The sequence below is a fragment of the Prinia subflava genome, chromosome 1 (assembly GCF_021018805.1).
Source record: "Prinia subflava isolate CZ2003 ecotype Zambia chromosome 1, Cam_Psub_1.2, whole genome shotgun sequence".
Classification (NCBI taxonomy): Eukaryota; Metazoa; Chordata; class Aves; order Passeriformes; family Cisticolidae; genus Prinia; species Prinia subflava.
This window is the reverse complement of record NC_086247.1, coordinates 125013623-125040704: the sequence shown is the minus strand read 5'-3', so window position 1 is coordinate 125040704 and position 27082 is coordinate 125013623. Positions and strand designations below refer to the sequence as shown.

At 36.1% G+C, this 27082-nt stretch overlaps 1 protein-coding gene across 2 annotated transcripts in view; it reads right to left on the bottom strand.

Moving 5' to 3' along the window:
* The window catches only part of MEOX2 (mesenchyme homeobox 2), a 52675-nt gene that overhangs the window by 12702 nt on the left and 12891 nt on the right, over positions 1–27082 (bottom strand). For both annotated transcript variants that reach the window (XM_063411344.1, XM_063411335.1), the window contains one exon: positions 144–316. In XM_063411344.1, coding sequence (XP_063267414.1) covers positions 144–316 — 173 coding nt within the window. The remainder of the gene's footprint in view (positions 1–143; positions 317–27082) is intronic.

Below are 27082 nucleotides of genomic sequence, written 5' to 3'. Positions count from 1 at the left end.
ATGTATATAATTTTGCTGAAAACGTGCAATCTGACATATCAACATAAATATTAGCATTATAAACAGGAGCTTTACTGTGAGGAACTACTAATCTCTGGTATGTATTGGGCAGGCATTTAAAGTCCATTATTTTTTATCAGTACCTGTCTTTCAGTGAGGTCAAGGTTTACTGCTATCTCATATCGTCTCAGCCTGGTCAAATAGTTATGGTGAGCGAATTCTGCTTCTAGCTCTCTGATTTGCTCCTTGGTGAAAGCTGTCCTTTCCTTCCTGGGTTTACTGTTGACCTCTGTCTTGTAGTTTCCTTCTTGGGAATCTGAAAAAAAAAAGTAAAAATGGATGTAATGACAAGTGTACAGCTAAATAGAAAACAAGCCCAAAGACAACAATAAGCTAAGTTACATTCTTCAAACTTTCTTCTCTCTGAAACACACCCCTGCTTTCATTCCTATGGATCATTTGCTGTAAATCAGGAAAGCAGAAGTAATTCTGGCAGACTTGAGCTGCTGCTTCCATTCACATGCATCAAACTTTAGCTTAAAACCTTGCAGTGTTTCATTTTCCAACAATTCTCTGAAGATCTTCTGCAAAGCTTCAATTCTTTCCCACTGTTGGCAACTCTCAGTGCATCCAACCAGTACAGGATATGTATCATTTGATTACTGTATGATGAGTATTACTTCAAGAATCTCTCTCTCCTATCATTTCAGTAATACCTTAAGCCAAAGCTGTTTTACAGCAGACACTTTAAAGTTTAGTCCAGTTATACTTACAGGGAAAGCTAACAGACAAAGCATAAGAAATTGAACACATGCCAAAAAGAAGATGGTGAGCATGTCCCATGGGATCTTCTCCTACTCGTGCCATGGTGCAGGTAGGAACTTTTTGGCACAGCTGGTATCAGTATAGGAAATTTGCTACCACTGAAGCTCATTGCCTAGGGAATACTTTGGCCACAATCAGAGGAGCTTTGCTGAAAGTTTCATTATCATCCTCATAATTCCTTTTACTATCAGAAACAGGTATATTTGGTCCTGACCCAAACTACTGAACTCAGTAGCTCAGTGACAGTCATTCTATTGCTGTCAGTGAAGTCAGTTTAAAAAAATGAATGTTCAAACTATAAGGGAAAAAAAAAAAAGAGAGTGCGGAAAGAAAAAAGAAGGAAAGAAGAAGAAAAAGACCAGACATCTGTAAGTTTGGGTATGATACAACACCTATAAATCCAAAATTAGCAGTATTGTACAATCACTACAAGTATCATTAGTCAAATTCTGGCTTCACAGACCATCTTAAAAATGTCACAGATTAATTCACACTTCAGCTGCTGTTTAAAATAGAAACGTGCATCAACATCCAAATGAACTGGCTCACAAAAAAATCACTCCCTGGGACTCTGTGTCAGATGAATCATCGGCATGTCTGAGCCTGTCCAACTGGCCAGTGAGTCTGGTTTCAAATCAACATTCTATAAAGGTATAAGAATGTTTTCACTTTTTGTCAGTCACTCAGTCACTTGCAAGGGAACTCTGGGGTTTTTTGGGGGTTTTTTCATGAGAACTGTTGATGCTTGACTCAGTGCTATAGTCATGAATTTAAAATGTTTTAAAGCTAATGGCTGCATATCACCAAACCTCTACTTTTGCTGACGTGACACACAGAACTTGGCTTCAAATGTGACATGTAGTGCTGGCTGTGTGACTGAGGGTATCCACTAAAGTTGTTGAGTGGATCTGGGAGTTGTTCAGCCACAAGAGGAGTAGGGATTTCCTAGGGTTGGACCACATTAGATAGCAGGCCCATTGACAATACTGTGGGGCCCAGGACTTTTCCAAACTCAACATAGAAAACTTGATATTTTGAAACCACCTTACACCTAGAAATTCACATTTCTTCCTTTATACTTATAGGCAAACTAGAGTCTCTGTAACTTCTCTCCAAGTTTTTCTGTTTCAGGAACATGTGCATTGGTTTTTTTCTTTTAAATTTCCTTGTCTGCCATCCTGTTATAATGTCAAAATACTAGTAGATCACCTGAATTTAAATACTTAAGTCCCTATATCCCTATTCCATTGAATCACTGAAAAGAGATACCTAAATCACTATTCTTGCCATTTTGGCTCACCACTCTTATACTGCCAGATGTGTTTCATAGAGGTTGAAAGCAGATTGGTGTGCACAGTCCTTATCTGCAGCATGACCAGAAAAGAATTTCATGCAATTAATTTCTAAAGTCCTCTTATAACTGTCCTGGTCATCCTGTGCCTGTGTGAGGCCATAAGCCAAGAAGTCTTCCCATGTCAGTGCTTGCTGTAAGAAAGATCCATGTCTCACTGCTTTCCCGACTAGAGGTTCTGTCCTTAAATAAAAGTAATACACCTACATATGGCACTGATACTATATCAAAAATTAAATACTAGAAATGAAGACATAAGTCTGGATACCCTCTGGAAAGAGGGGTCAAGGCTATAAAACCTTGGTAGATACTTCTATTGTGAATATTTGAAGGGAAAAACTTCAGGAGTACCCATCCAAACATCTCTCAGGAAGATACTGTTCTCTGTAAGTGACTGAGACTTGTAACATCAGCAATTTTTGCAAGAAGATGGTTCCATGAGGAAAACAGGTTTGCTGTACAGCAAATGGTTTTTCATAACATTCAGAGCCAATGGTTCTTAGGATACTGAGGGAAAGGGAGGAGTACTGGGATAAGGAAAGGGAAATACAGCTGCATGAGTAGCACAGGTCCATTATCTTTGCCAATAGAGAGGATTCAGAACTGATATTAATGTTAGCCCACACAGATCCTGTGCAAATGTAAGCATTCTTGGACTATTGGTTATTTACACATTCCTTCCAGTGCCTGATACTACCTTTAATTCAATGCTGGATTCTAAATGCCTGACAGGCATAGTTTTTTCAGCAGTAAGATTCCACCAGCATACTGACACAGTGGAAAAGTTTCAGGGTTTTATTTGTTTTTGAGAATATCTTTGATTAGATTTGTAATAGTTGAAATACACTAAAAACCACATGGTATATTCAAACATTGCTGAAAGCAGAAGCTGGAGAAGTACACAGAAACCTGGGACAGATAAAGAAAGCTCACTCCCTCTCCATGCTGAGGTTAATGCAACAGAGCAACTGGAATCCCAGGAAATTTGTTTCAACAAAAATATGGCCAGCAAGACAATGGTATTTTGCTTAATGCATTTGAGATATGAAAATATATCTAGAAAGAGACTTAAATGGATATGAGTTAGGTGATCGTGAGTCTCTTGCTGTCATCTGACCTGCTCACTGCAGTGTTGTTGTGGTTCTTGGACAGGTTGCCTTTTATGTCCTATTCATGTCGTACTGCTTGGAATTTTAGTTTTAAGATTCGGGGTGGTTTTAGTTTCCAAAGAGAAAGAATCTAGGTTTACTAATCGGTTGTTGTTTTTTTAACAGTTTCTATAAAGCCAAGACTGGGAACTCCCATCTCTTTCTGACCTTCAGGACTCTGTTCATATCACCTGACTAGCTCCTCTTTGGTGGAAAATGGGTGGGAGACTTGGAAGAGATTCTTGGCAGAACTCACATCAGCCTACATCTGTTCTGCAGCTGTTGCAACTAAGGCAAGAAAAAGGTCCCAAGAACCTTAGTGTTCTTCTACTGGCTACATCTTATGCCAAGTGGTAGGTGTAGAGGCAGAGAACAAAGCCTAGGGGGAACTCAGTTAGACTACTTGCCTCTCAAAAGGCACACATAAAATACATACAGATGGTACAAACCACTTGATGAAAAATACAGTAATGTATATGGTCTGTCTTCCGCCTTCTACCAGACAAATTCTGGCACACTTTCAGAAGATGTAGCCTACATGCAGGTATTTGTACCTTATCAGTCTCTCTCTTGGAAAACTTTGTTCTTCGGATGTCAAGTAATGTAGGCAGTTAAACACTGCTTTGAGGGATGCAGGTCATGCCTTTTCTTGGAAATGTTTTTACCACTTTTCAAAAACTCCAGGCAGCATCTTTAATATCTCCTGTTAGACAAATGCTTGTTGGTAACTGATGTAAGAAGGTTCCATTTGGAAAGACATTCAGAGTTATAAATGGCTGTTCCACAAATCTTTGAAGACTCAGACTTTTGCCAAGTTTAAAAACAGTTTAAGATTTATTAAAAAAAAAATCTTAATCATACTATTCCCCACCCTCTAAAGTTACTTCTGCTTTACTGTAAGGAAAGGTTTGTTCTTAATCCCAACATTTGTATATCCCACCAGAATTCCTATTTTCTTCTCTCTAGATCAAGAGCTGAAGCAAGCCAAAAAACACAGGATCAAACTCCTGTGTGGAGAATATGAATAGTGATAATTTTGATGTTTTTACTTCTGATACATGCCTAGGGAAAAAAAAAAGACTGATCACAGAACATGGAAAGAGACTGGTGGAGATGTCTATGGCACAAAGATTTTCTAGTAACCAGGCAGGGTCAGAATCCAAGGTAAAATGTGTAAGAAGCACCTGTTTTTTTCTTGGATTAGTTCAACAGCTGACATACCTACATTTTTTCGACAGAAATGAACATATAGTAAATACCAGTAATGTAAATCCCCAGACAAATTTTTTTGAAAATCAATCAGATTGCTGATGTTCTATTGGTAGTTACAGAAGGGTTTCAGATCCTGACATCCACACTGATGAGTTCTGGCAATAGCCACTAATGATTTGTGGCAAAAAGGGCATAAGAATTTCACATTTATTGTTCAATATTCAGGTTTTCAACTTTCACTAACCATTTCCAACACTTACCTTTGAAAAGTCCCTAGCATCAGCAAAGTATTTCTAAATTTATTTCACTATTAATCTATAGTGAAGTTGGATAAATTAAATGTTTTAACTGCATATCTTCCTATAAATGATGATCAAATGTTTGCAGAAAACAACTACTACACAGGTATCTACTTAAAAATGAAGCAATCTATGATGCAAAGTAATAGAAGCAAAAATCTTGCTACTTCTGAGTAATGTTGCGTGAAAGTACATTTCTTTCAAACATAAATCTTTGACATTTTTTAAATAACTAATATGGAACAAAAGCTTCTAGAAATCAAAAGAACACAATAATGATATGTAGTTCAATTCAAAATGCTTGCTTACTTTTCTTTTTTCTTTTGAGATACGAACAATATGAAGTAAGGGAAAAGTAGCAAGGAGATGGTGCAAAGGTCTCCATATGGTTCCTATTTTTTTGCCAGAAACTACATGTGAGAGCAAGATTTACCCAGAAATAGCTGCTTTTAGACATTTTTGACATTTAATACAGAATATGATGAAGTTTTTATATCACTTTTTTTTCTAAATTTTCAATTCAAAGTTGCTCAGAATTAAAATGAAAACTTACCCTGCTCTTTGCTTTGCAGGATCATAAGTTACATCCTTACTCCCTACTTTTGTGTATAATCTTTGTACAAAAGAAAAAAAGAGTAAACATATGTATGTTTACTTTAATGCACCTCCTCTTATTTGCACCGAATATTGCAGACTTTATTAATCTATATTTGTCTCATAATTTTCCTTCTCTTCACAGTCATTTAAATAATGCTCTTAAAAGACTTTGCCTGGTGAAAAAGTATACTTCCAAATCACTGAACACCTTCAGTCTGAGTGCCTCTTTTGAGAATGTCATTAAAACTATTTCTGGAGCTGCAATTGACTAAATATTGGAACAAACAACATCATCATTTCCATAATTCACAACTCCGCACGTGCAAGAGAGCAAAACTGCACAGCAGCGCAAGTACTGTGTTAAAACTATATGAATCCTTCTTTTCAGTCTAATGAAAGCAAACTTTTGTTTGCTTATTGAGTTCATGCTTTCTAACAGTCTGTGACAATTAACAATTTAAAACAGCCTCATATCCACACCCCAAAAACCCAGACCTGACACAGCAAAACCTGTGGATGATCTGAGACACACTATATACTGTCCTAAACCATTACCTACTAGCTGTTGCTGCCATCATTTTGTTATTATTGCCTGCTGAAAGTAAAAGCCTAGGAATTACACTGTAGCATTGGAAACATTGATTCATAACACTGTAGCAGCTAGTGATGCAGGTTCTTGAAGATACTTCTGCTTAAAAAGATATTCTTCTACCTTCTAACTGCGTACAGGTCCCTGCTTCTTCAAACCATGCAGATATGGAAGACAACATATGTATTCTCTCATATGAGCAATTACCCTAGTGAGTAGATCTTCATATGGAAGACACCACTCTCTGTCCAAAGTGTGTGTATAAATCACAGCTTATTATAGTAAAGGAGACACAAGATTTCTCTGAAAATGATTTTACACGCTGCATTTTGACACACTTCATCCACTGGGATTGAAAATTCCCATTTTTAGATACATTCTGCAGATACTACTCTTACATGCAGAATCAAATAGCACATGTGCTAGATTTTTGCTTTTTTACCAAACCAGTTTTATAATTTGCTTTCATGTAGAGAAGCTTCATTAAATGATGTTGAGACCTGCCAGGACCATCTCCCCTATGATTACGAGTGAATCTTCCAGAGTAAAAGCTAACCTATAAACTTAAACCAAAAGATTTTCCATACAGAAGGCTCTTAGAACAAAGACTGACAAATGAAGAAAACTTCACTAGTTGAGAGAGAAGTTTATATGATTTCTCTTTTTTTTTGAGTCTCACCTCCTAGACATCTCCCACAGAGACTCTTTCCAACCAAGAGGAAGAGAATAAAAGTGAAGAACAACCAAACCCACCTCAAACACTGTGCATACCTCAATCATCATTGTCCTCATCATTCTGATGAAGGTTCTTCCCTGGAGAGGAGCTGTATCAGTACTCCCAGGAGGAATTAAAACATTCCTTTTGGCTCTGCATTATTGTATATAAATACTTTGGAAAATAGATCTTCTCTGCTCAGATGGTATTTGAAAGATCTAAAGCACTAGAAACTGTAGGGAAGTGGTTGCTTGAGAAAAGAGTGTAAGACACACAGAACTTACTTAGGTAATCCCCTCTTTACAACTCTTATCTCCCTAAAATGATAGGCTCTAGATTTTCACTTTAGCTTTGCAAATCAGAGACCCTTGTCCTGCCAAAAATACTGAGCAGTGTCCTGGGACTCAGGTTTAACAAAAAATTGTATATAACTCACATAAAAAACAAAACAAAACAAAACAAAACAAAAAACCCAAAACAAAACAAAAAACAAAAAACAAAAAACAAAAAACAAAAAACAAAAAACAAAAAACAAAAACAAAAAACAAAAAAAAAAAAACAAAAAAAACCCCACACAAAACAAAACAAAAAAATCCAACCAAAAAACACCAAACCAAAACAAACAAACAAACAAACAAACAAACAAAACAAAACAAAACAAAACAAAAACCCACAACAACAAAAAAACCCCACCAAAACAAAGGAAATCTAAAATACTTAAGTGATAAAGAATTCACTGTGGATCATTTAATCCTTTGGCCAGTAAGCTTTTTGAGAAAATGCTTTCTCTTAAGTATGCATAGATTTGCCTCTTTAGGCAAAATATATTTTTGGTTGCTCCACTTTATATGATATAAGTGCTATACATCTTGCTTAAGATATTGCCAGAAAAAATTGAGATGTGGGTAAGGAATGGAAAAAAAATGTTGCAGTGACTTGCTTCTAAGAAAGTCACCTGCAATATACCAAAATATACCAGTATGCTTCCTGCATGTGCTACCTGGAATTTAAACATCATGAAAATAGATACATTATTTTTTCTCTGTAAAGCCAGACTGCCACTGTTAGTGTATTAGAATCCAAATCACAGCAGGATGGGAACATACATTACGTGATGAATTTTACAAACCTTTCTTTATATATTAACTTCTTTATATAAATGGTCATTAGTTTTATGTGCTTTCACACTGGCATTAAAAGTCCTTTATATTTAAGCAGCAGTACATTCCAATGCAAAACTAGCCATGCTTGCTTCCCAAAAGGCAGTCAGCACTTGATAATAATTCTGTTGCTTGGAAAGTGCAGACCTTGTGGATACTATTCTTTGAATCAGTGAGTAAAACTTTTTAAATGTGAGTACTCAGTTACCCCATGGAAAGATGTCAATTATTTAATTTTCTGCTACCACTATAATAAATCTGCATTGTGAAATTCCAAATATACTTCTAATAAACAAATGTGTTCTACCTATAAGCAAATAGGCTTCATTTTTTTACACATTGTTCACATTATCCATCAAGCTGTAATGATTTCAGGTTTGATTACAGATTTCACCAATTGTACAGCCTAGAGCTCTTTCTTCCATAGTTGGTGTGGTAGAGATAGGCAATGACATTGCCTCCACTCCTTCCTCACACACAAAAGCTTACATTAGAAAAAAGTAAAAGCCAGAATCTACAGTAATTCTTGTAGGTCTTGCAACAGACCACATCACTGTACCTTCACTAGAGCAAATGGCCTAGAAAAGAGTGTGCCATCTGGGCCAGCTTCTTAGGATAGGCCAAGTTCTTCCCCAAATTACAGTGAGCAAACTGGAGAAACTCAAGAATTTCAGTGGGATCTCTCCTCAACCACAAGGGTATCAGAGCTGATTTTGCTCCCATTATAAGTACCAGTTTACTTTGTGTAGGATCATGAGAAATCATGAGTTGAATAAAGAAGGGTATTTTCTTAGGCTCCTTCATATGTATTTTTTCAAAATATACAGGCAGAATTTACATTCAAAATTATGCTGACTTCTACGTTTGCTTTTTAAAAAAATGTTTATTGCAATTGCATAACCTCCTGTCTCAACAAAAAATAAATACTTTTCACATAAGCCAGAGAATCAAGGATTTTAGTTTTCCATACTTAGCAATAAAAGTTGAAACACTTTACAACAGTTTAATACAGTTTCTTGAGGGTTCTATATTGCCTAACTCACTCATCTTTTCAAAGCTTCAGGATACAGTTACACAAAGGAAAATATAAATGGGTACCAACAATTCCACTTTAACTCTTTCTAAGAATTATTTTGCTGCTACAGGAAACAGGAAGCCATTTCACAGTGGTATTTTTAATGTAATTCTTCCACATGTGTTACACTACCTAATTTTTTTTTCCCATTCATCACGAAACAGATTTATTTGGGACCCCTTAGTGATGTAGTGAAAATTTTATATATGTTGAACATATGACAGAAAAAATCAGTGTCTGGAGCAAATCTAACATCCAATACTTCTGTTTAATCCTATGTTAGTGTGCCCTTTCTCCATTTTTTTTAATTCGGTCTGCTTGAAATGTTTTTACTCTTTCTAAAACCTGTCTTTTTTAAATACCCATAACTGGCCTCTGAAGTGTATGCAGCACCTTGCAGAGCTGCAGGATCACAAATCACCTTCCATTTCACAGTCTTGATGAGTGTCACAACCCCCACAGGCAATTCCATGTGGTCATTCTCTGCCTTAGTGGCTGTCCCTATTGGACATGGCTCAGCTGGTGTGGCATTACAACTTTCAGCAAGAGGCACAAATGTAATCTCTGTCTGGGTCTTTAAGAAATATAGATTTCTGTGCAAATATATTTGCCTGCATATGTTTTAGTGACATGTTTTGTAGCTCTTATTATCCCTCAGAAAGCATTAAAATGAAGCAAACAGGCCCAGCTATGCTCATAACCTACCTGAGCAGATATCCAGACTTTTTTCAAAACAGAAAAACACACATACAGAGTCTTGTACCCAACAGGGTTGCTTTTCTGGGTATCTTCTACTATTTCATTCACAGTTTACTTTACAACACTGTGCTGAAGTATAACACTAACTATAAAACTGGAAAAACAGTGAAAAGTACTTTCCCACATAAAATTAAATTGAATTACCTGTCTTTCAGGGAAAGCCAAAGTAAAAATGGTTGTAAAATAAATTTTTTCAGATGTTTTAACTACTTATACCATTGGCTTTTCAACCATGAAAGTTTTGTTTTTCACTGAAAGCAATTACTGTCTGTTAATATGAGATAGAAACCCTCCTAATGACTGCTTCAATTCTGAATATCAGCTGGTTCTGCATATCAGTTGACTTACCCTAATAGTTCCCCTATTTAGCACCATGCCACATTTTCCTTTCTTTTTTTTTTCTTGAATAATTATCATAAATGGCTGAATCCATTAAAAACACCCAAAGGATTTTTCATGTTTGACACTAACACAATTTTGTTTTCAACCTATAGTACAATTGTTAAGGATGAAAAAATGCTCACATAATTAAACTGAAAACCCAAATTACTTCTCTAAATAGTATATTTGGTGAAGGAAATAAATCTGTAAAAGAGATAAAGTCTATCAAATAATGCACATTTACATTTTCATCTAGATATATTTTACTATATATTTTAAAATCTGGGAGGGCTTTTTGATGACTAATTTTTCTTGATTGCTAACAATCAACATACATAGTTAAAGCCTGTCATTCATAAATGAAGGCTTTGCAAAGTACAATTAAAAAAACCCTTCAACTTTCATGTGAGTAAAAAGATGTAGCATCCTTTTTTGAGGCCTTCCTATATTTTAAGGTTAGTGTGCAAGACAATACTATATATCCAAAAGGGGAAGTCACTTCAAGCATAGGTTCAAGTACAGCTTTTGAGATGCCCAACTTTTTTATGCAATACTTGTACTTTTTCCTTTTACATGATATAGTGAGATTGTAATTACAGTAAATGAGAATAATAAACCTTCTTTTAATTTTAAAAATGGATATGGATTGCTACTTCCAAAAGGGGTTGAAATTTTTTTATTTAGAAAATATAGTAACAAGGGACTGATTGTGCGAACATGTCAGTGTGTACATAAAGTTCTGGTCTCAAGTGAGCCCACTGAGAAAAATATGCTAAAAAAAAAAAAAGAAACCCCAACAACCCAAATGCGTCCAACAATTAAACCCCACATCTGCGGTATTTTAGTCAAATTAAAAGGTAATTTTTTTTGCTCCAGCTTTATTTCTAACTCCTTGTCAGTAATGAAAAGTCTTTCTGTGCTCAATAAACTCATAAAAAAGTAAAACTTTTAAAACTTTTGTTTTCTCCAATCAGGGAAACCATTTGGCAAACAAATGTTAAATAATAGGGTCTGACTCTTCCATCACTCACCTCCCACAGCTTGCTGCCTACAAGCTGGAGAATAAAGGCCTTCCTGGTAAAGAACTGTGCTAATGAAATATTCTGACAGTGAATGTCAAAGCCTAGTAAATACTATGTATTTTTTATATTCCTACACAGTATTTGTTTTAGTCTTTTAAAAAAAGGTCATTTTAAATACCTATCTCTACAGGGTTAAAGAAAGTTAAAAAACATTCATAAATATTGAAGATAAAAGTTGAATAGGTATAACTTTTTTTCTTAATCCTATAAGTTGTAACACCAAAAACAAATTAAGAGGTTATTTAATTGTACAATTAAGACATTTCATATCAGTACCCACATTCTCTAATGTGATCTCTAATGTGATACCTCTGGCTGGCAGCTGGAGTAACACATTGTCCTGCCTTTTGACTTTGGTAAGTGCTGAACTACATCTTTCTATGAAATGAGTATTGGTGTTACATTTCTTTACCCTTCTTCCCATCCATATAATACAGGGTTGGATATCTGCAGTAAGAGTAGACACAATCCTTGAGATTATCAGATCCCAGAAACAGGGGAATAAATGTCAATAAGATTATTAGCATGCCTACTTGAAGGATATAGGGGTACTTCTAAAAAAAGTATTCTAAAATTCTAAAAAGCAGGGGCTCAAAGCAATAATGAAATCCTAGTGTGTATACTGGTAACCAGCAATTCCAGGACTGGACTTCCTGCAACAGTAATGCATGCTGCATTTGCCCATGCTAATGGGGTGAGGACGGGAGGTAGAGAAATTTGCCTCTAAACCCCAAAAAATACCTCCTGAACTCTGGTCTGGCAGCTTTGAAAAAGAGTATGTAGCAGCTTTCAAATTCAAGAGGAATCTACAGAAGTGGAATAAAGGTCTGAAGCTTTCAAAAAAACTTAAGTCATAGCAGTTGCGCACAAGCCCTGGGGCATTACTCCTTTCAGTATTAAACTTTATTTCATCTGCTTTTAAACTACTCAATCACTGAAATTCCATCCAACTGAATAAAATTATTAGATATTACACTATTGTTATCAAGGGTATCATTTTAAAATTGAACATCTTTGAAAGACCATGTCCAATCATTTTTTACACATTGATAACCACCCTGAATATGGGTCTCTTGCTTTTGCTGCTCAGGTTTTGGAGGGGAAGGGGACACCTACGAACAAGGTACTGTTTGCTTTTCATAACCACCGCTGCAATATACTGGCTGATAGTTTCTATTGATGCACAGCAAAACCTGAACCAACCTGAGACATCTGATCTCAACTGTCTGGTCATGACAGAGTGTCAAGAGGCAGCTGTAAAGTGTTGAACAACTTCACTCCCTCTCTTACCCACTGTTCTGCTTAGAGCTCCTTAGCAGCACAGCATGTTTAGGATTCATCTGCTTGTCGTCCGGCTATTTAAAGTGTTCAACTTGCATGACTTGCTTTCCCTTGCTTTTTCCCTTCCTTTCTGCATTCCCTAGTGACTCCAGTCAGTGGAACAAATGTCACTAAGGATTGGAGTTATCATAGAGGCTGGACTGAGCATGCTCTGGTACAGCACAGCACTACAAAAATGATTCTTGTTGAACAACTGCACTGGATTGTTTCACATTGTTGTGATGTTTTCCAGGGGATTTATGGGCCTCCAGGGCACTGAAAACATGGAGCAATATCTACTTTCACAGATACAAACATCAGATTGAGTAAATAGTTAATTTTTGCTGGTGTTAGAGCATTTGGCAGATGTTCCTAGTCATAAACAAGAATTCTCCATCTTTCAAAACAGAAAGAAAAACTTGATATTGACTTTCTCTATCAGCCAAAAATCCAGCCTTCTCCCTAAGCAAAATTAGATCCAGTTCAGTTTGCAAATCTAAGTCAAAACTAAAAAGGAAAGGAAGTTAAAATGCTGTTCTGTTATGGTTATAACTATGTTGAACTCATACGAAAAATCAAAGACCATAACATGCTGATACATCTGATATTTTTATGCAAGACTGCCTTGTTTCCATTAAACAGCAAAAAGACAGCTACTGTTTTACTGATGAAAACTGATGGAAAATCCTCATTACTATATAAACAGTGGTAGAAGCATAAAAAGTGTTTAGCTTAGGCATCTGTGCATTTAGCTGAACATTAAGCTTTTTCTAAACACAATTTGGTGCCTTCCTGTTCTCATATATTTTCACTTTCTTTTTGAAAGCAGGAAATCTGTGTCTTCTCATGCCTTGAAATATAAACAAACAAAAAAAATCAATTATTTTTGTATTATGTATCATTTTGTATCAACTAACCCACCAGAAAAACCATGTACATTGCTTCTAAAATTGTAATCTGACTTTTCTCCTTTCTCTCTTTTTTGTTTTTGTTTTTGTTTTTGTTTTTGTTTTTGTTTTTGTTTTTGTTTTTGTGTATTTTTAATTTGTTTGTTTGTTTGTTTGTGGGGGTTTTGTGCCTTTTTTGGTTTTGGTTTGGTTTTGGTTTTTGGTTGATTGGTTGGGGTTTCTTGTTTGTTTTAGTTTTTTGTGGTTTTGGGGGTTTTTGTTTATTTTTTTGCTTTTTCCTTTACTTCCAAGGGAGACTTGGGTCTACTGTTACCCTAAAAGACCTCATTGGCTACATCATTTAATTACTCTGCTTTGGGGTTTGAACTGCTTACTTATTTGGTGTTATTCAAAAATTCACAAATGAACCTGTTTTTCAAGGATAGCTTCCATTCCTGGTTCACCTCTTTAAAACTGATCTAGTCCTTATTAAAAATCTCAGTATCAACTCTCTTCTTTCTTCCTGCATTTTCATGATGTCAGCCCAGTAAGTCCTTGACATAATAAAAGTTGTCTTGAGTAACTGCCACGCAAGCTAATCTTCAGTTTTGTGGACAAAATGAGAAGATATCTATATCAACAAGGCTGAGAACATCCAAAAACCACTTGTCATTCCTTCTGGGGTTGCATCATTAATGACCAGATAAGAAGTTCAAATTAAATATCCTTCAACAGAACACTAATTCACCCCTACCTTAACATGCAGGCCAAAATATGATTATTTGTGTGGATGGTGCCCTGTTTCTAAACAGAACCTGCCCCTCACAAACTACCAAATAGATCTACACTTTCTTTTGAGTATCTTAAAATGTCAAAAGCACCTTTTAATCAGTTAAGGACTGATTCTGATTAAGTTTGATTTAACTTACTTTAATTTGCACTGACAGGTAATAGGAGCTCATTTCAGTTTGTTACTAATTGAAAATATTCATTAATTCTCAGAGAAGGGGCATTACCAGGAAACTCATGCACAACCCTACTGAGACTTAAAGGGAAGTAAATTAATAAATATATTTTCATACTATGACTTGGAGAAGACAACAACTCAAAGACTGAAGCCAGAAATTCTAGTTCCCTAGGAGGAACATGTTTTGTTTCCAAAACTGTAGAAAGAGACCAGAAGTTCTTTTTCTTAATAAAGACGGGTATGCCCAAAAAGAATGAGACAAAGAAAGCTCCAAATATATTATTCTTTTGATTTAGTGCAGCAGTGGTGCTTAAAGGGCTTCCTCATTGTACTGGACACTGCATGCTCTCAAAGGAAAGCCCATGCTCCCAAGAGCTGACAATACCTTTATCATATGCTGCAGCCCACTTCTTCATGGTGGTAACAAAGAACTGAAAATGATCCATCACTGCATCCTAGCTGTTATCCTGGGCATTATATTGGAGCAGGTTTTAAGGAAAGACAGGGAAAATCTCACAACCTCCTTCAACTTAGTCTCACAATTCATCAACAACAGCTCCCATCTTAAAGAAGACTTTGATTCTTGTTCAAGTAAGGTGTGGCAAGAACTGACCAAATTTTTATAATTGCAGACTCTTTTGCATATAAATAGTATTGGACAAAAATCACATTTTAAGTAATAGTTCAGGAGAAAAGAAGGGCAAAGAAGATTCAGGTTGTGCATGATGTAGTCAAAGATATACGGACAGGGCGTAAGATGATGTTCATGTCCCATCCCACCAAGGCACAACTACAGAGGCAACAGCAGCACAGTCTCTTTCTCCAAGTCAAAATGGTGATCTTAAGTGATCTGATTTCTTAAGTGATCTGATACTGAAATTTCTTACAGTATGCTTATGACCAAAAAAAAAAAAAAAAGGTATGTATTTTTTCTCAAAAGTTGAGGGAAATTAAAGAATCACAGGAAAAGGTCAAAATATGCAATATCCTCTGCAATATCCTCAGAGTTAGGTTCAGGTTTAAACCAAGAATAAAAGAGGGCAAAAGCAACATGAATATGACATATAGTCCTTAAAAAACCTTTGCAGACATCTCTGAGAAGGTGCACGAACCTCTTTTGAGAGCTGTCAATAGATACCCAGATCTGCTGAGCTACATTGTAATTTAACAGCTGAAAGCACCAGTTTTTGTAGGTATAATCAGAGTATCTTCTGCATGACAAATTGCTAGTATGCAATGTGGATATGATCTATTCCTTTCATGAACTCTAAGAATTTAAATAGATGAAGAGATCATTATAGATTGAAATCTGACTTAAAATACCAGAAATATATTTAGGAAGCAGAAATAGCAATTATCCAGAAATGGTTCCAGGGTGACAGCAATCTCTGAAGTTATACAGGTGTCATTGCAAATGCAAGATAACCATTTGTCTATAAGATAACTAAGAAAATCAGACATTCATTTTTAGGCAATTCATATGTCAAGTTCCCTAGGAATAAGATCACTGATCAATTTTTAGATTTTCATCTTCCTAAGTATATTGAGAAGATAGAAATTCCCTTTGCACACAGGAGATGTTTAAGGGAATCAAAATAATTTTTAAACTTGGCAAAAGAATGCACATAGTGTATTCATTAGCTCAAATCCACTTCTGAAAACGCGTTTACAAGTCACAATCCCACAGATTACACATACAGGATATGAAAAATAGGTCATTCCACAACTCCCAGTGTGCAAGAAAAGAAAGTCGTAGAAATTGCTCAGAAAAGTACATTGCCTTTTGTACCCATTTTTCTAAGGAAAACTACTTTTGATGAAACAAAATTTTGTTCCATTTTTAGTCATTTCTCTACATCTTCTGCTGCTATTGATCATAAAATGTACCTATTCCATTTTTACTGGTTATTACAGACTTTTCTCTCAGATACAGAACCTTGTGAATCATTATGAGTACAATGTCCTGGACTATCTGTACCATTCCTTCCTCAAAGCATTCAGTAGTTCTAAAAAAGTAGTTAAGAAGCAGTAAGGCAATAATGTTGAAGTGCCAAAAATTATGTTGAGCTTCTTGTTTGCTCGAAATCGATATCAAGAAAAATGTAGGAAATGGCAACATTCTCTCTGGTGCAAGTCATCATTTGCACAAAGCATAGCTGCCTCTAGACAGGACCAAAGTACTTGTCTGAAATGCATCCTTCTCTCGGAACGCCTTCCGCCCCACTCCCCCTCCTCCTGATGTTAAGATGTGCAGGCAGATGCCCTTGTCACTGCCTAGCCCCTGTGTATGTGCTTGGATTGATGCTCACCGGGCTTAACTCTCTCTCCAGATGATGAAGATTATGCTCTGTCCTACCCGAAACAAAGCAGGCACCAATGAGCAGAATTTGCTCACTGATGTAATGCATATGCAGGTATTAAGTCACGCATCCTCAAAAAAAATTTGAGTTGCTACATAAACACTGCAGTAGTCTGCTTAGCGTGAAGATTCACATGACCACTTTCCTTTCCTGCTCTGCACACCAGCTCCCCTTTGAAGTAAGGAGTCTGCCTCAAGGTCTCTCTCCAGCTGTTTAAAGACCCCAGCAGAAACAGAATAAGCAACCTGGCAGCTTTTCCTCTCCACGATAAGACTTTTCCAAGACAACTGTGCTCTACAGAAACAATTCTAAAATTTAGGGGTGTGAGAGGCTCATAAATACAGAGCCAGGTCTTTTTTCCCTCCAACACTGAATCTCCATTCCCATGAAAGTGAGGCTTCAGAATTCGTAGTTTATAGCAGCAGACAGAAAAAGTTCTCTTATCCCTGATGTAATAAGTTATACACATATACACAACACAAACAAAAGTCTATGTATTACATATAGGAAGAAGGTAATTCTTTTCTGCCATATTATTATATGGAATTCATGAATATGACATCTTTCAATTCTCATAAAGCATCTTAAAAACTGTTTATTATTTCAGTTCATCTCATCCTAAAATAAAACTCAACCAGCATAAATATGAACAGTGAGCCAGCCCTGGAAAACCAACTGTAGTTTTTGTTCTGAACACCTGAACACTTTTGATGTTCACAGGGAGCTCGTCCAGTCATTCCAAACTTATGTTCTGTGACTGGAAAATTCTTAGAAAAGAATCACAGAATCACAGAATAAGTTGAGATGGAAGGGACCTACAAGGATCATTGACTCCAACTCGTAAATGAATGTATCTTTCTGACTGGATTTATGCTATCTGCATAATAGTTTTTTCAGGTCAAATTATTTTGGAAGACTAAATAAACAGTAAATTCACAAACATTTAACTGTTACAAAACTAGCTATCAAAATAAAAATAGAATTTTCAAAGTTTTGAGCTCATTATTACTAAAAATGGCTTGAAGATCCAGTTTTAGCACTACTTCATTCAACTATTTTGATCTGGAAAAAATCTGCTTCTTCACTGCATTCATTACAACTTCAGAAACATTAAATGAACCAATAGGAAAAGCGATCCCTTATTTGCTCAGTAAAATGCAGAAACATTCTTTAGAGTTGTCATATAGCTAATATCCCTTGAAATGCCTTTAATGTAGAGCTAAGTGTTTAGTGGTCCTCCAATTTTCTTTCTTCCTGTAACAAGGCGCTTTAGCAGTAACTCAAATAAATCATCTAAGGACATAATCAAAGAATCCTTATGCAATTTTATTCACACCTCCTTCAGCTATACCTGAATTTGTTTAATCTTATGGGGGTTTGCCCTCTTTTATACTTCAGCTTAAAGGGGCAAAACCTGGATTCCCAATCATGCAGCCACATGGTACGTGACTGATATAAAGATACAGATGTGCAGATGTTTCCTGGTGTGAACAACCATCGAAGGCTGATGCCTTCATTGGTAATGAAACCTCTGGGAAACAAAGAAAAAAATTACTAGATTTAAAGTATAGTAATTTTTGCAAGTTACTTCTATAATCTCTCCTATTTTCTTTGAATATTCCCATCATTTCATTATCTGTTCATGTTGATCACACATTTTGTCTGTGATACATCAAGACCTGAACAGTTGTGTAGTTTCAAAAGAACCTTTCCAGGATTTAAAGCTACCAAAATCACTTTAGCAAAATCATCTGTAAGCACATTTTCAGTTTGCACATGGATTCATTTCAGAATACTTTGGCAATTGCAATTTGGAAAGCAATTCCATTTTTTTAAATGAGTAGTATATTTTGTAGGAATTGAACTGTCATACAAATGGCTGACATATACATGTCTTTCTTTTTGTTTCTTTTGCTTTGTTACTGACAAAGGATTAAACATGAGCTAGAAAATGTATATGGTCAACTGGAGCCCCAATTTTTTTCCAAAATCAGGTTTAGTATCTGCCACTATAGCAAGTGCCATACTCCATTTGGTGTAGGTTTACACCATTTTACTCTGGGTCTGGTTTATACCTCCCCATTATTTACTATTAATAAAAACAAAAAGAAAGAAAAGAGGAAAGGAAGTCCCATCCTACTATCACAGGAGGTTCTGTGATGGGGTAAGATGCTGGGTTAGGACAAGGTGTGGTGTTACATCTCACTGGTTCCACACAGCATTTTCTCTTCAATTCCTTTCAGTACTTCAGTATATTACCACCAAGGGAGATAGAGACACTTCAGCACTGTCCTGGGAGCATGCAAACACTTAGTCCATGGCAGGAAAGGGACTGATACTGGAATGTCTCCTTAAGTCACCTTTTTTGTAACTTTTTAAAAAGTCCCTATTAACTTTAAAAAAAAAATCACTATATACTACGAGCATCAGAAGGCAGGGCTTAGAATAAGCTTTGGACAGGATACAACTGAAGCCTGTGGTTACACTTGCAGTAATTACAAGAATAGTTTCTACTGCACTGTGAGTTCAAAATGTGAAATATTAAGTTTGCTAGCCATAAAAAAAGAATGTCAGCACAAGTCTGAAAATAAGTAGTTTAAAAGGATTTGTTCATATAACAACAAATTTAATATATTATTTATGGGACTAACAGAAAAAAAAAATAAAGAATTACTGGCTGTGAATCCAAATCCAAGATAGAACTTTTACTGAGCATATAGTAACACTGCTTTCCAACAATAACAGTATTCCAACAAAGAAAAAAAAATCATTGGAAATATGTATGTCAAAACTCTTAACAAGATTTAAATTATTTAGAAACAAGCATAAAAATTGGAATGGATAAAGAAATGTGAAAGGTTTTTCAATGCTATTTATAAACTACATTGTAAAACTGTCCAATTTAAAAATTCTCAGCTTCTGCTATGCCAGGGGTCCACTCCTAACAAAGATTCATTAGATTTTCCTAAAAATGTTGGCTTTCCTCTATTAGTGATTTTTCCTTCCATGATTTCACCTTCAATTAGAAGCTTCTTGTAGTTTTTATAGTCACAGACATTTGTACACGTAAAAAGTCAGTGGTTTTATTGGGAAGAAAGCTTAAAGCTACTTTGCTGAAAGTAACTGCAAACTTTTAACAACAGATTGTTCCTTCAATTTTATAAAGAAGTAAACTGTGCTAGTTAACCTAAAAATGAGTTACAGAAGCAAAAATCAATACATTTTTTTCCCTTCACAACAAGCATACTTGCCTGTCAGAAGCTTAACTTCTACAGCCTTTTTCAGCAAAAATAGACCTTCAACGAACAACTAGAACAAATTAAGGACTTTACTAGCTTTCTGAGACTAATTTTTCACATTGAAAAGAGGTAGAAGATAAGCCATAGGTTGTTGGGAACCTAGAGAGCAATGAAATCAATTCCAGCTCAAGAGTAAAGAAAAAGCAGATGCAAACTTACACACGAGAACACTTGGCACTAAAGGCAGTCAAGGCCCAGAGGGGTGACCTGTGGCATGAAACACAAAGTGCAGCAAGCAGAGCACCATCTAGTAGGAAAATGGCACCTGAGAAGTGTGGAAGTCAGAAATACAGACCAGGAAAACAACAGCTAATGCAATGGATATCACAGATCTAGAAGAGTTTCCTGGACTCTTTCAAATTTCCTCTGTCCTTGTGAAACTGGCTTGCTTTAAGTAGTTTCCAAGGGCCTGCAATTCATTTCTTGGCTAGGCAAGCTTACTTTCACTGAACACAGTGATCTGAGGTTTGTTTGAATTCCTGCTCTGTGGAAATCTACTGTACTTTCTCGCAGGTGTGAGAACACTGAGGCTCCTTCAGTTGCAGCTCATTTCCACTTTCTAACTACTTTATCTCCGTGGATGAAGCAAAAGTGACTTTTGTGTTTCCTGGCAGTCTGCTGCTTCAAAGAACCTTATAGTGATTTGTTTATTTCAGAGGAAATGGAGACCAGTCAGTGATGACAGATTTATTGGTTAAATGGACATCACAAAAAAAAATTCATGAAGCACAGGCTGGCTCTAACCACACTGTGAGAACTCATAGTAAGGGGTGATGTGCATTCCAGGAGTCCAGTCCTATTTAATCCACCCTGCTCTAATCTGTACATCTATATAACACCTTTCACACAATTTCTGAGAGCTCTGTACAGAAAGGTAATAACCACTGTACTGAAACATATCCATGGCCTACATTTAGGCTTAAAAATGCAGCAAAAGGAACCAGACTGTTGAATATCTCCTGGCAAGGAGTCAGACAGTGACAGGCAAGAAAAAAATGGGTGCCCAATCTCTTCCAATTAAATCTCACAATAGAAGAGAATTTCTTTCTTCTGGAGAGACAATTTACAATATGGCAATTCATAATAGCTCCTAGTAGTTGAGAACTTTACACTGGAGTAATTAAATATGAAACTTGATATGAAAGTAATTGAGACTCAATATAAATTGGACAACATAGTCGATCAAATACAGTACAAGAGGAAAAGGAGTTTCAGCAGTTGGTAGGTTTGCGATGCATGAAGGATTATTCTGAGGATTACATCATTTCAATGAGGAAAAGAATTAAATGAAAATACTGTAGAGAAAGATACTACCAGACTTATGTTGCTCTAGTCTTCCAATGATGACTGGCTGTGATAATTGCATCTGTCAAAGAAGGTAGAACAGATTTATGAATAACATACAGGAAGAGCCTGTTTTGAAAGTCCCAGATAACCAGACAACTGCTCATTCTCTGTTTAGGGTGAAGAGCACTGGTCAAAGCAAGCACTGAGATACAACCAGAAGGGCATTCCACTTGATCTGGATTCAATTTCAGAAAAATAGCTGGCTGAGGTTGTGCATCAGCCAAACAAACATACCATTTGGAAAGAAGCTGGAATATTTGTTGAGGCAGAGAAATATATCTGTGCATCACCTCGAGACATATGGTTGGCTATAGCACATCTGCCAATAATTGGCTCAAAAAATTATCAAAATGTTAAAAATGCCTCTATTTAAGACTGTGAAATAAAGAGTGCTATTTGTTCTTTGAAGACACATACCTGCTCAAAAATACCTTGATAGGTAAATTACACAGATTTTAGTAACTGGCACTGTCGTTGCATTTTGAGTCCTCCTATTCCCCAGTCTAGTTTGACATCCTGAATGTTTTATGTCTGTTTATACATGAGGAACTGTAAGCTGCTTCCGTCCTCTATATAGACTGAAGATCTGAAGTACGGAGTAACTACAGCACTGTGTCAAGGTTATTGAAGGAAATGAAATTAGAAGATCTACACAGGGATTCCTGTAGGGAGCACAGAGATTTGCCCAAAGTAGTGTACTTCTCTGCAGGGGCAGTTTGCCTGGCAAAATTATAATGCCAGGTTTTTGGAAACAGAACTTTTTCTCCCTGATTTCTTAACACTGTCTTAGTTCAAAGCAACCCATCTTCTCTACTTTTGGGTTGCAGAGTATCATGAGGGCTTTTTCATTAAAATTTAGTCTCAGTCTTTTAAGCCTACTAATAGCCTCACCCTTTTAGTAATTATATCTAAATTTTTTTAAATTTATAACCCAAGAATGAAGCCCAAAGGTGCTTTTGAATCGTATACAACATCTTAAACACCCTGCAGCAGAGAACAATTTCAAATGGTACTTTTATTGTATTTGTGTGTGTGTGTGTGTGTGTACATACAGAACTTAGGTGAAAATAAGAACTGATCTTTAGTATTGTCTTTTTAACTATAAGTTAGCACAGTAGATGCTTTGTTTGATCTTAATTTAACCCAATCCTGCTATTATGTATTTCATGATCATCTGTATATTATCAACCCTAAAATACAAGGACACTGATGTGCAACCATTTACACACTGGGCTCGGTTGCAAAGTTTTCTAGGACTGGAACCTTACTTCCTGGAAGAAAGTGCACAGCCCTGCTTCCTCTAAAGTATTTTGTATTTCACATTATAGCCAGCCTAAAGCAAACAAAAGCATATGAATGCATAGAAATATTTTAAGAGTCCACACTGCTTGAACTCCTTGCAAATGTGTTACCAAAGCATTAGAGGCATGGAATGAAAGTCTCCAGGATGAAAGCAACGTGAGGAACATGTATTTTTAAAATTCAGGACACACTGAAGGGATTGCAGCCTTGCAGTAGTAACAACAGACCTCCTAACAATAAGCAAATACTTGAAGGATATAGATGAGGGACAAATCTGGAATCAAATGTTTACAGTTAAGTTCTATAGCCAGGAAGAGATAGGCTGAAACCTAGAAGCTGCCTCAACACGAAAGGATCAGCTTTCAAGAAAGCTGCACACTCAACTGTTACCATTTAGGCACCTAAATGAAGAACAATGGGGGCTTCTGGGTTCTGAGCTCTTTCAAGCATCTGGTCCAAATTCTTTCCCTCCATATGAATCAAAACAAATGTTTAGGCTACCAACTTTCCATTGCTGTTTAAGTTTAATGCCAGCTTTTCCAGCTTTTAAATTCCTTAGTATAGTTAAATGAATAAAACACTAACTTTACAAAATACCCAGTTAGGGACTATTTGCTGTATTTCACTTTTATTTGTAGTCGGCATAAATTTTGTATAGAGTCGTTGTAAAACTATATCTTTCAAAACAATATCTTTTGGAACTTTTTTGTTTTTTTGTTTAATACATTAAAAAAAATGTTAATCCATCTTACTTGGCTATCCAAAGATGGTCAAAGATGAACTCATGGATTTGAAAATGCAACAAACAAAATCAGCATAAAGCAAAGCACAGCAGCAGAAACAGTCAAAAAAATAAATTATACAAGAAGACAAAAAGAAGAACACATCATGGTATGGAAACACAATATAAGTCAATGTGTGCATTAGCACACCTTGCCAAGGGAATTTTAAACATACAGAATTCCCGCTGCTCAAGACAGCTACATCCAAACCTACAGTGGCATGGATCCTAATACAGGAGATGCAATGCTCTGCAAGAGTCCAGGATTCATCACTGTGCCTGGACCCTGATACATTCTAGGATGTTTAAAATTTGTAATACTAAATAATCATAACACAATGTATGTTTAAAATCTGTAATACTAAATAATCATAAGACAATGTATTTAAATGTTAGAGGGCAACTATTGAGACAGGAATTATGGTTGAACTGCAACTCAAACAGATCACACAGGAAATGCACAGCATTACCTGATACTAACCCTGGGGAAGTAATAGTCCATTTGCAGTCTTCTTCCCCCTGTGGGAAACCTGGTCTGCAGAAAGGGATGAATTCAAGCATACTAAGAAAATCTCTGATTAAAAATACAGAAATTTTGCAGGCTTGTTACAGAAAATACTGAAATATTCAACACTTTCAAGCAAGTTCATGACTGGACAAAAGGAAATAACACTTGACTATCTCACTTTATTTTTACTGCACATACAGCAGCAAAGGACAGAGCAACTAGTGAACACATAAAAGTATAAATGGAAATCTGGGTTTTCTTCTGACTTGAAGCAAGGAGAACTTTCCTTCAAGAAGAATATAAACAAAGTTAGAGGAAGGCATCTTTGCTGATTTACATGAGCTAATTGAATAAAATATGAGGAGTGGAAAAAAACATACAGTCCATTTATAGCTTTTCCTTTACTGAATAAGAATCCTTCCCATCAGTTTTTCTTTTCCAAACTATACGCAGATTTAAAGTTTCTACTGCTCTATAATTCTTACAAAAATTGTATCCTCTAAATGACACTATGCTAAATGGCCATTATGCCAAAGTTAACTCTGAGCTTCAGTTGTAGAAAGAGTTTTTATTAAGAAAAATAAACAAAATATTTGGAATGAGTGACTTGGAGAATAAATACTCCTCCCCAAACTGGCTACCCCTGTCTGTAAGGATGTATAAGAACTGCCTTTTAAATCTGGATAGCAGAGAGAAGGGATAAGTAACTGAGGACTATAATAGAGCATGAGACAAGGCTCAGAAAGAGAAAATTCAGAGGTTTTTACGATGAGTAGCAGGCCAAAATTCCTGCAACTGAGATTTATTACACCGTGGAGTCTGATTCCTGAGATGGCTAATGAAGGCAAGCTATTTTTTAAAATCCAAATGAGCATTTAATAAACGAGTTCCACACTCAAAACCCCTATATATAACCCATTTTGTCATACTGAATTGAAAAGAGTCAACCCACACTCAAGCTTTTTAGTCATCACTATTTCACTCCATCTGTCATTCGTCTAATAAAAGAATATTAATATGGATTGCTGTTTGGCAGGGGGTACCTTTTTCCCTGTACATAGGATTCCTCTAGATAAATCAGCTATACAGAAATGTAATTAATTATCTCATAATTAATTCTCTCAGGGGGGTTGTTGAACCACCGTCCACTGTATTATCTGACCATCATCCACATTCCTTACACTGGAAATAATGTCATCCCTAAGGGACACTGCAGAGTCTGTAATTCTGCTTGGAATCAGAGTAAGCTTAGCCTGGCATAGAGCAGCATGGAGAAAAGAGGAAAAGAGAGGGGAAGAAATGGAGAGAAGGGTTTTTTCACTTCTGTGTAGATTGGAAGTGAGGTGAGGGGTGATGAGAGTCAGTATGATTATGACCAAAATAGTTTTCAGCTATGGCAGTTTTGCCACATTTCCTGAAGAGGAGCAGCCTCTTGATCCTTTTTAATATCTTTACTAGTTCAAGAAGTGTGTGTGAGGACGTATTTAACTCTCATTGAAGTCAATGGCTCTTAAGCATATGCTCAATTTTTTTTCACAAATCAGGACTTTAATCTGTTCCTTATGCACATTTAGGATTACAGAGAAGTCTTCTGTTTTTGAAGTTGCTGGAAACATCAGCTTGCTGATGAGTGGTGGGGGAAGGGAGAAGGACTCCATCACTGTCAGAAGTCTATAACTTTTCTAATTTTTTTCTAAATTTTGACCAGAAGATCATCTGTCTACCTTTTTTTTTTTTTTTAAGATCTTCTCAAATAGTTAGATTTTTATCTGTGCTTCAGAAATGTGAGTTACTGACACAACACACTTAGGTTTTTTTAGCATGTCCTCCCTTCCTCCTTTATAAAGTTGATAGAGCTCTTACCAAAAACCCAAAGAGATTTACTCCTAGAAAGGAGAGAGAAGAGTTGAAACAAACGCTGTAAAACTGTCTCCGTCCTACTCTGCAAATGCACCTCAATTCTGGCAGCTACTGCTTTTGTCTATTTTGGTCCTGGAATAAAACCCTCTTCACTGAGCCTGAAGGTTGTGCCAAACTGTATGGTGATTTTTTTGATATGGAAAGAAGCCCACTGGAGAGTAGCCGTAAAGCAGCCAATCCTGTGAGCTGATCCTCATGTGAATTTATGTCTCCAGAGTTTAGATTTGATATTCTGCAATCTTACCATGCATTCTATTTGCTGATATTACACTGAAAAACTCTAGACCTTGAAAATAACTGAAAAATTGCCAAGCCCAGGCATTCGAAAGGTATTGTCAGAACTTTGCTTTTCTCTCCCTTCCTGAAGCTTCCTCCTCCTTCCCAAACTGGCTTTAAAACACGTTTAGAAATGAGATAACACAGTATAACCAACTGCTGCTCCAGTCAAATCACATGGACAATCCAGGTCCCTATCTACTGTTATTTTAGATTTGATATATATATATATGCATACACACACATACCCCAAATACACGTTCATGTCTATTATATCAGTGAAATGGAATCACATAAAAATATTTTACTGTTTTCAAAATTCTTCTTACAGCAAACTGGAGTAAAAGAACAATTTGCCAATGCTATTTAAAGAGTTTACAGGCCCCTTCAAAATGAGACTTTACTGTCTTTGAACCACATTCCTTCTGCCACAAGTAATTACCTAAATTCTTGGAGTTAAAAGAGTGCATTTTTAAAAAGTTAATTTTTTTTTCACACATTTGGCTTAGTTTCAAGTACCTCGTTTTTACACACAGCTCTGCTCAACACACTGGATATATCACTGTTATTAAATACTAAATATCAGTATTGTCAAGGCTGGGTCATGCTTGGTTTTTGCTATAGCTGTTTACAGAATGTGCTCTGTGGTATACACCCTTCTGGACTTAAAATTAAAAACGCGAGGGCAGAAAGGGCATATGAATGACCTTTTTGTTTCTTTTTCTTTTAAATTTTTTTTTCTGTTCACTTGCTGTCTTGCACACTTTTTTTACAGACAGACCATAAGCCACACAGAAGAGCCATGATGGACCTAATGTTACCAAAAAAAAAAGTTCACAGTAGGAGAGATGATAGCATGGTGAGAATGGGTAATAACAGAATACTAGTTTTAGATGTTTCTTGCATGTATGTGAGCCATACT